Raw genomic sequence first — 9660 nt, forward strand, 5'->3', positions numbered from 1 at the left:
GGCCCGAGCCCCCCCGGCCCCCCCAGCGTCTCCCCAGCAGCCTGGGGCTCCAGATCTTCCCTCCCGTTTCTTTCTCAAGGCTGAATGCCTCGGTCGTGCTGCACAGGTTGTCTAATAAGACATTTGTCTTTTCCCCTGCACAGTGCCAGAGCCTTTTGGAGGCGCGATCATCATTGGGCAGGAGTCTATCACCTATCACAACGGAGATAAATACCTAGCTATAGCTCCGCCTATCATCAAGGTGAGTGACTACTGAGATCTAGAAGTGCATTCTGTGTAATTCCTCCATTCCCAGGAATCTCTCAGAGTGCTGGTAGGCTATTGGGCTCCTTGTAGTCAAGAATTTAAACTGCTCTTATCTCCCGGTGTAGTCTAATAGGGCTGCTTCCTCCCAGAGGTTTGGCGAGTGTCGGAGTTTCACATGACGCCTGGTCTGTGTTTTTGGTGACCCTGGTTTCATTTCAGGCAGCAAAAGATAGGAATGAGCCCCCTGGGGACTTGAGTCCACCAGTGTATGATTGGGGTCAGAAATGGTGCGGTAAAGCTGGAATCTTGTTTGGGCCCCAGAGAGAGGGATTAATTAGGAGGTAGTGCGTGGTTTGGGCATGGGTCCAGGCCAGACCCTGGTTTCATTTCAGGCAGCAAAAGATAGGAATGAGCCCCCTGGGGACTTGAGTCCACCAGTGTATGATTGGGGCACTTGTTCAAAGGGAAAAAGACTTACAGATTTTGTGACAGAAGTTGAGCTTGTGGGTTTTGTCAGAGGCACAGGCTGGTTCCCACGTTTAAATGGTGCAGGAAGCACAAATGGCACGGCTGAGGTGCCGCTCGGGGCTGAAAGAGGGCTTGAGCTACGATCAAAAGGTCCTTTTAAGCTGGAAATAATGACAAGCTAGGGAAAAGCTATAAATCTTGGGTCAACAGATACGAATATTGTTGCCTGAATGCCTACAGGCTCTGAGACCACTGCTGAGGCTCTGCTATAGTGGAGCAGGCAGAGCGAGTCGCCTGTGCTCTGCTGACATACAGATCTGGGCCTTGACCTGCAAGCAGAGTGCAGGCAGATCCGAACTCAAGGCCAGTGGAATGTTTGCATACAATAAAGATCTGCAAGATCAGGATTTTTAAACCAAACCCAAATATGTTGACAGGAGGCCAGGCAGCTTCCACCAACAGAGCAAAATGTCTGCAGGACTTGGGTCTAGAGATGCAGCAGGCTTGGAGCTCTGCAGGTCCCAAATAGCATCCCTGCATTTCTGGCAGGCCCAGCGCTAGGAAAACAGGCTTTCTGCTGGCATCTTCCCTGGGCCATGAACAAGCTAGCGACATGTTGAATTCAGGAACGTGAGGTGGTTCCTACTGACCAAAAATGCAACAGATTCTGGTTGTGTCCGCCGATGCGCCCCTCTATGAGGGAGGAGTGGGACTCTGCTGTGGTTACAGCCAGCAGCCAGCACGTTGAGGATGTGGTTGTTCCCTTCTGGCGTGTGCGGAGGTGGTCCTTGCTAGATGGGTGTTTGGGGCTGTTTCAACGGGTTCCTAAAATTTCCCCCCTCCTTTTGCGTGCAGCAAAGTACGATTGTGTGCCACAACCGTGTGGATCCCAATGGGTCCCGTTACTTGCTGGGGGACATGGAAGGACGTCTCTTCATGCTGCTTCTGGAGAAGGAGGAGCAGATGGACGGCACCGTCACCTTGAAGGACCTGCGTGTGGAACTGCTCGGCGAGGTAGGACCAGGGCTGGGAGGCTCCGCAGGCTGGAAATGCTCCCTGAGGACTGAGAGGCAGGAAGGGTGTCTCTTTAGACTAGATATAAGGAAGAAATTCTTTACAATGAGGGTGGTAAAACACTGGAACAGGTTGCCCAGAGAGGTGGTGGAGGCCCCATCCCTGGAAGCACTCAAGGCCAGGTTGAATGGGACTCTGAGCAACCTGATCTAGTTAGCGGTGTCCCTGCTCCTGCAGGGGGGTTGGACTAGATGACCTCTAGGGGTCCCTTCCAACCCAAAACATTCTATGATTCTTTTGGAGCTGGGGGTGGGATGAAGTTTCACAGTTGTCACAGCTCTGAACCATCAGTTCCTGGGAAATTCCCTATCTGGGCACTTGAAAGTTTACACCGGCTTCCCAGGTTTTTGCCTAGTGCTTATGCACTGTTCCTGGGAGAAGTTTGGAGACTCTGTGGGGTTTGTAAAGGGATTAAATTCCCCTCCTGTGCCCAGCGTCTTCCTGTTGGACTGCAGCTCAGATGTGGTGCGTGCGAGGCGTGGCAGGGTCCTGTTCGTGCTGGGGGTGGTTCATCTGCCTCTTCTCGATTCCCAGACATCCATTGCAGAGTGCTTGACCTACCTGGACAATGGAGTTGTGTTTGTCGGTTCTCGGCTTGGGGATTCCCAGCTTGTGAAGGTACGTGGCAGCTGTCGTCTGGCTCAGTTGCGCGTTTAGACAGGATTTTGTACGTATTTATTTTCTTCGTGGCCTCGAGAGGTGTATGTGGATAAATTTCCCTTTCTTCTCTTTGTCTGCCCTTTCCCACTTGCTTGGCCCTGCTTGTTGAAAGCCGATGCTTGTGTTTGTTCATAGCTCAACGTGGACAGCAACGAGCAGGGCTCCTATGTGGTGGCTATGGAGACCTTCACCAACCTCGGTCCCATCGTCGACATGTGTGTGGTGGACCTGGAAAGACAAGGCCAAGGGCAGGTAAAGTCAATTCTGCTTTTCTTTTCTCAGTGCTGGGGATGTCTGGGCCTGTTGGATGTACGCGTGGGTTGTCCACGGAAGGAAAAGACTACAAACCATTTGTTGAAGGATCTCAACATCTTATTCATGCGCAGGGATGGTAGTGAAGAGTGGTAGGAGTGGGGAGGCTAATTGTGGGATACCCCTGCCCCTGAGGAAGGGGTTGCCTTTGTGCAACGGGGAAGGATCAGCTGCCAAAAAACTTCCTCTGAGAAGTGCAGAAGATGGGTACCCCCTCTTCCCCTGAACTCATCACTACAAGGAGGGGTGGGGAAGCTTCCCAGCGACGGTCGGTAAAGATGATCTGTTTTTCCTCCAGCTGGTCACCTGCTCAGGTGCATTTAAAGAGGGTTCACTGCGGATCATCCGGAATGGCATTGGGATTCATGAGCACGCCAGCATTGACTTGCCAGGGATTAAAGGTACGTGAGCAATCAAATACAGCCCGCAGCCTGAGAGGGCCCAGTGGGGACACGTGGTGTGCACGGGCTGAGGTTGGGGTGTGGGGCTGGGGGCTTGCCATCCACTTGCTTTTGGAATATTCCCTGTCGGCAAATGTGGCCTCGTTTTCTTGCAGGCTTGTGGCCCCTGAGATCGGACTCTCATCGTGAAACAGACAACACGTTGGTGCTGTCCTTTGTTGGCCAGACCAGGTAAGGTGGGGTTAATGCTGAGCCAGGCTCTCGGCCACGTGCTGGAGCACGATATAACAGGAGTTCCCTTTCCTCTTCAGGGTTCTTATGTTAAATGGAGAGGAAGTAGAAGAGACGGAGCTCACAGGGTTTGTGGATGATCAGCAGACTTTCTTCTGCGGCAACGTGGCGCATCAGCAGTTGATCCAGGTAAGGCCAGTTCTAGGGAAATGCAGACACGGCTCTCGTGGTGACCCTACGGCCCTTACTGATGGTGGGACTAAACTAGATCTGTGCTGCTTATCAGGAGCAGGGTTTGGAGTACTTCCCTGGGCCCATGTCGGAAGGGAGGTGGTGTTCTGGCTGTGAGCAGAGGTGCCCTCTCTTTCTCTCTCCCCAGATCACCTCTGCCTCTGTGAGACTGGTTAGTCAGGAGCCCAAAGCCCTGGTGAGCGAGTGGAAGGAGCCCAACGGAAAGAACATCAGCGTGGCTTCCTGTAACAGCAACCAGGTAGTGGTGGCTGTGGGCCGAGCCCTGTACTACCTGGAGATCCGGCCCCAGGAGCTCAGGCAGATCAGGTGGGTGCACGTCTCTCGGCCTGGCCCGAGGGCTCTCAGCCTCTGCCATCCGTCTCTGGGCTCAAGACTCTGCTTCCTTCCTTCCTTCGTCCTGCCAGCTGCACAGAAATGGAGCATGAAGTTGCCTGCCTGGACATCACCCCTTTGGGGGACACTAACGGCATGTCCCCGCTGTGCGCCATCGGGCTCTGGACTGACATCTCTGCCCGCATCCTAAAGCTGCCCTCGTTTGAACTGCTGCACAAAGAGATGCTGGGAGGAGGTAGGGCTCTCCTGGGGCTGCCGGGTGGTGGCAGCGGGCGCTGGCCTGGCTGCGTCGTGAGAGACATCAGCCTTCTCTTCTCTTGCTCCCTGCAGAAATTATCCCTCGCTCCATCTTGATGACGACCTTTGAGAGCAGCCATTACCTCCTGTGTGCCCTGGGGGACGGAGCTCTCTTCTACTTCGGGCTCAGCCTCGAGACAGGTGACTGCAGGGCCTAGCACTGGATGGGGTGGCTGGGCTCGTGCCCCCTTACTTGCTTGACATGCTTTCTCTCATCCTTCTGGAGAAATCTCTCTTTTTCTTGCTTTCTCACTGTGACGGGGTCGTGCTCAGGTGGGACTGGCTGTGGGAACTGGGAATGGGATTTCTCCAGTGAGGAAGGAGATCCATGCTTACGTCCATTCCTTTGCTGCCCTGTGCTGACAGCAGGCTGCATTTACCCGCACTCCTTTCCTCCCGAGGTGTTGCAGCCGTGTTGCGCTCTGCCATCCTGCTCTTGCGAGCTTCCTTGCGGCAGCTCCCAACACCGCTGCTCCTTTTCTGCAGGCTTGCTGAGTGACCGCGCGCTCTGCCATCCTGCTCTTGCGAGCTCCCTTGCGGCAGCTCCCAACACTGCTGCTCCTTTTCTGCAGGCTTGCTGAGTGACCGGAAGAAGGTGACCCTCGGGACCCAGCCCACCGTCCTGAGGACTTTCCGCTCCCTGTCCACCACCAACGTCTTTGCCTGCTCTGACCGCCCCACCGTCATCTACAGCAGTAACCACAAGCTGGTCTTCTCCAACGTCAACCTGAAGGAGGTGAACTACATGTGTCCCCTCAATTCGGATGGGTACCCCGACAGGTGAGCCTCCACCTTACCTCGTGTGACGCGGGCTGGGGGAGGTTTGGACTCCCCAAAGGGAACCCGGGACCGCCAAAGGGAACCTGGGGCCAGCAGTTTTGAGGGGTGTGGAGCGAGGGAGGTTCCTGCTGTGCCACCCACCTTGTAAGTGCCAATGCTCATGGGGGGTTTTTTTCCCCCCCATACAGCTTGGCGTTGGCCAATAACAGCACCCTGACAATCGGCACCATTGATGAGATCCAGAAGCTGCACATCCGCACGGTTCCCCTCTATGAATCGCCCAGGTGAGCTGAGCAGTGGCCGGGAGCCTGGCTCGAGGGCCCGTGCTCTGCTGCGCGGGACAAGGCTGGGGGAGCCTCTGCAGTTCAGCGTTCCTGTTGTGGGCTCAGCACGCAGCCTGAACTGTTGGCTTGTGCTGAGAGCAGTCAGGGCAAGCGAGCAGCTCTGCCTCTTACCTCTGGAGCCTCTGTGCTCTCCTTGGAGTGGCCTGTCCTGGCTCTCCTGCCCACACGGCTCTCGTTTGTCCTGCAGGAAGATCTGCTACCAAGAGGTATCGCAGTGTTTCGGCGTGCTCTCGAGTCGTATCGAGGTGCAAGATGCCAGCGGGGGCACCACTGCGCTCAGACCCAGCGCCAGCACCCAGGTGAGGGGTAGCTGCTAGATCCTCCCTGAGCTCTGGGCTATGCGTATCAGAGTTCCTCAGGCCAAACCCTGGTGCAGATTTTCCTTGACAGCCTTCTCTTCCAAAGCTCTGAGGGCAAGCTCTCCCTCTGGCAGCCTGGGAGGAGATGGGGTGGTAAGAGCTCTCCGTGGCGGTGAGGAGGGGACTCTGTGCTGCTCTCTGGCAGCCTTGGTGTGCTCACAGTTCTGTCGGGTCACCCGTGGGTTTGGGTCCTGCTCCTTCAGCCTCCTGTACACGCTTCTGTTCGGTCTCAAGTGGTTTCCTTCTCCCAGGGATGTAGGCACAAGTCTCCTTCAGGCAGTAGCTCTGGCGGAAGCCACAACGCTGCATAAACTCTTCTACTAATGCTGTTGTTCAGCAGCGCTACCTCTGCCGCGCGTCGCACGTCACTGCTGGTGCAGGGAGTGTGTCCCTTTACTCGGGCCTGGGGAGCTCCTTGCTTCACCTTCTCTCCCACTCTTCTGGGTCCCGGTTGCTTCAGCCCCATGTGGGGCAGCGTGAGGACGTGCCGAGCAGCAAGGGTGTGACCGATATTCCTGTGTCCTAGGCCCTGTCCAGCAGCGTCAGCACCAGCAAGCTGTTCTCCAGCAGCACAGCACCGCATGAGACCTCCTTCGGAGAGGAGGTGGAGGTGCACAACTTGCTCATCATAGACCAGCACACCTTTGAAGGTATCAGTCCCAAATGCTGGCCCTACCCTAGTCCAGTTTTCTCCTCCAGGACAAGCCCGTCAGCGCGTGGCTGAGACTTTTGACCTTCACAGACTTGTGAAGATCTGGGATCTTGCACGTTCCCTTCAGTTAAACCATTTTTCCTGGAGAAGCATCAGCCATAGGGCATAGGTTTAAGGCGCAGTGGTTTCTTTGATGGCACAATGTGGTGGTGGGGAATAGGAGAGGGGATCTCCAGGGAGCCATCTTGGACGTGTCTTAAGTTTTCAGCTGCTCCTAGGCAAGCTGCTCTGCCCACGCATGGAGGTGCTGCCTGCCGGGACCCCAGGGACCCAGTTATTTCTGCCTTTTCCTTCTTTGCGCAGTGCTTCACGCTCACCAGTTTCTGCAAAACGAGTACGCCCTCAGCCTGGTCTCCTGCAAGCTTGGCAAGGATCCAAACACCTACTTCATCGTGGGCACCGCCATGGTGTATCCCGAGGAGGCAGAGCCCAAACAGGGCCGCATCGTTGTCTTCCATTATTCTGATGGTAAGAGCAAGCTCTTCTCGTGTCAACATGTCCAGCTGCTTGAGGGCGCTCGGGGATGAGCTCCTGGGGCGCTCACGTCCCAGTAGCAGGCAGGGAGGTTTTTCCCAAGGGAAATCTGGATTCTGGGATTTGCTTTCTGTTTGCCCCTGCTGTCACGTCCCTGCTGCGGTACTTGCCCACAGATCCTCTGAGACTGTTTCTAGGGAGAGAAATGTTTAGAGCAGCTCGTCTGAACCCCCCTGGGCTTGCCACCCTTGGGAGTGCAGGGCAAATAACCGGGTGGTGCGTGGGTTTATTCCAGGGAAGCTGCAGAGCCTGGCTGAGAAGGAGGTCAAGGGGGCTGTGTATTCCATGGTGGAGTTCAACGGGAAGCTCTTAGCCAGCATCAACAGCACGGTAGGGCTCTCACAAGACCCCTGCTTGTTTGGGGGGTGCGTTTCAGAGCTGGAGACAACTCCAGCTGTGCGGATGTCAGCCAGGTCCCCGATCTCTGTCGGGGCGCGCTTGTTTGGGGGGTGCTGGAGGCAGCTCCAGCTGTGCCGATGTCAGCCAGGTCCCCGATCTCTGTCGGGGCGTGCGTCTTGGCTGGCGCGGGTGTCCGTGCCGGCTCAGAGCTGTGTCCCTTCCTTCAGGTGCGCCTGTATGAGTGGACAGCAGAGAAAGAGCTGCGCACGGAGTGCAACCATTACAACAACATCATGGCCCTCTACCTAAAGACCAAGGGAGACTTCATCCTTGTGGGCGATCTGATGCGCTCCGTCCTCCTCCTTGCGTACAAGCCCATGGAAGGAAACTTCGAGGAGGTATCGATGCTGTTAAATAGTCTTGGTCGAAGGCGTGCTGGGAGCCCGTGCTGCCTCTTCCAGCAGGCTCTGGGCAGGGGGAACGGTGTCTAAGGTGGTAAAAGAAGGAGCCTGGCTCACCCCACCCTGCTAGCCCTTGGAAGACAAGGCTGTTAGGGCTGTGCGATGAGGGCAGCGTCACCCGGACGTGCTTTTAGATGGATCCCTGTGGTTTTTGGAGGGATGGATTCCCGGGCATCTGGGAAACCAGGCAATGAATTGGCAGCCTTGAGAAGAGCAGGCTTTGGGTGCGTGATTGCTCCTTGCCAGGGGTGGGGAGCTGCCATCTGGGCCGCGTGTCGTACACTTGGAATGGCTTAGTGCGACTGTCGCTGCATCTCTGTCAGCAAATGCAGCGGAGCCGGGGGACAGACCAGGCACTGAGAGAGTCTGTGCACTTAAATTGTTAGAATGGCTCTGGGCATGGCTTTGCCACGGGCCGGTCTGCGTTTGCCCAGGGAGTGCCCTGGCCTTGCCCAAGCGCCGCTCGGGCCAGGGCCGTCTCCAGAAGGCGCTTTGGTGCCTTTCGCGCTTGGCTGCTTCATCGAGCAGAGAGGAACAGCCTGGATCCCACCTTGCTCCTGAATGTTGGCGTTGGGTGGAATGAAGATGCTGGGTCACAGGACAGGCCATCTGTGCCCACTGCCTCTCCTCTGGTCCCCTTCCAGATTGCCCGGGACTTCAATCCAAACTGGATGAGCGCCGTGGAAATCCTGGATGATGACAACTTCTTGGGAGCAGAGAACGCTTTCAATTTGTTTGTGTGCCAGAAGGACAGGTGAGCTGGCTGTGAGGGGGCTGTGGCAATGTGCGACGGGAGGGATGATGGGGTGGTAGGACCTTCTGGTCTCCTCCACCTTACAGCTACGGAGGCACGTGGGTCAGCCAGGAAAGCTGGGAGGAGCGTGCCCAGCTCTGAGGAGCAGTGGGGTGGGAGCAGGGGAAGCTTTCGTGTCACCCCAGCGCGGTCTGAGCAGGGTGCTTTGCATCTCAGCGCGGCCACGACCGATGAGGAGCGCCAGCACTTGCAGGAGGTGGGGCTGTCCCACCTGGGAGAGTTCGTCAACGTCTTCTGTCATGGATCTCTGGTCATGCAGAACCTGGGTGAGACGTCCACACCAACACAGGGCTCGGTTCTCTTCGGCACGGTCAACGGCATGATCGGTAAGGGTCAGGGTTCCTCAGCCCGAGCGGGAGGGGAACGGGTCCCCTTCCCCGCTGCTCAACCTGGGCTGGGGTCTCCTCGTGTCTCCGTTCCCCAGTCTGTGACGCTCCCCTCAGAAACCTGCTTTTCTCCCCGGATTGCTTCCAGGAGAGGAAAAGTCCTCTGGCTTTCCTTGAAACTCCTTCCTTGTCCCAGCCCTCCCAGGCACCACCTTTCCAGCGCAGCTCCAGTCCCGGCAGCTTGCCAGTCCGTGCCTGCTGGGAGCTGCTGGGGTAAGCCCTGAACCTCCCTGTCTCCGTTTTGCCCTTTGCAGGCCTGGTAACCTCGCTGTCAGAGAGCTGGTACAACCTCCTCCTGGACATGCAGAACAGGCTGAATAAAGTCATCAAGAGCGTGGGCAAGATCGAGCACTCCTTATATCCTTGGGCAGTTGGAGCCGGGAGCCTGTGCCGGTCGATGCGGGGGGCTGGCTAGTGAATCTGGCCTGTACCAGGCCGGGGGGGGTGTGGTCCTTGGAGGTTTATCTCTGTTGGGACGCTCTGATGGGAATGTACGTTGGTTGGAGAGGGTGGTGTAGCGTCAAAGCCGGGGCTTTGCGCTCGAAGGGAAGGTGCCTGCGGTAGAGAGGAGTCTGTCCTGCAGGGTTTGAGGGTGGAGGCTGTAGTGAGGGGGGGGTCGGCCTCTTCTCCCTGGTAACGGGCGATGGGACGAGGGGG

The 9660-nt window shown here is 56.7% G+C and overlaps 1 protein-coding gene across 1 annotated transcript in view; it reads left to right on the plus strand.

The window, feature by feature from the left end:
• DDB1 (damage specific DNA binding protein 1) overlaps positions 1-9660 on the plus strand; it is an 18029-nt gene that overhangs the window by 6885 nt on the left and 1484 nt on the right. Inside the window, exons 6-25 of the mRNA XM_035893230.1 lie at positions 144-241; positions 1570-1728; positions 2323-2406; positions 2584-2700; positions 3059-3161; positions 3317-3392; positions 3473-3581; positions 3772-3950; positions 4049-4212; positions 4308-4415; positions 4847-5054; positions 5243-5338; positions 5586-5697; positions 6284-6407; positions 6773-6937; positions 7239-7333; positions 7570-7740; positions 8448-8557; positions 8774-8943; positions 9258-9360. Coding sequence (XP_035749123.1) covers positions 144-241; positions 1570-1728; positions 2323-2406; positions 2584-2700; positions 3059-3161; positions 3317-3392; positions 3473-3581; positions 3772-3950; positions 4049-4212; positions 4308-4415; positions 4847-5054; positions 5243-5338; positions 5586-5697; positions 6284-6407; positions 6773-6937; positions 7239-7333; positions 7570-7740; positions 8448-8557; positions 8774-8943; positions 9258-9360 — 2551 coding nt within the window. The remainder of the gene's footprint in view (positions 1-143; positions 242-1569; positions 1729-2322; positions 2407-2583; positions 2701-3058; positions 3162-3316; positions 3393-3472; positions 3582-3771; positions 3951-4048; positions 4213-4307; positions 4416-4846; positions 5055-5242; positions 5339-5585; positions 5698-6283; positions 6408-6772; positions 6938-7238; positions 7334-7569; positions 7741-8447; positions 8558-8773; positions 8944-9257; positions 9361-9660) is intronic.

This window comes from Egretta garzetta, unplaced genomic scaffold, assembly GCF_000687185.1.
Source record: "Egretta garzetta isolate BGI_Z169 unplaced genomic scaffold, ASM68718v1 scaffold1214, whole genome shotgun sequence".
Classification (NCBI taxonomy): Eukaryota; Metazoa; Chordata; class Aves; order Pelecaniformes; family Ardeidae; genus Egretta; species Egretta garzetta.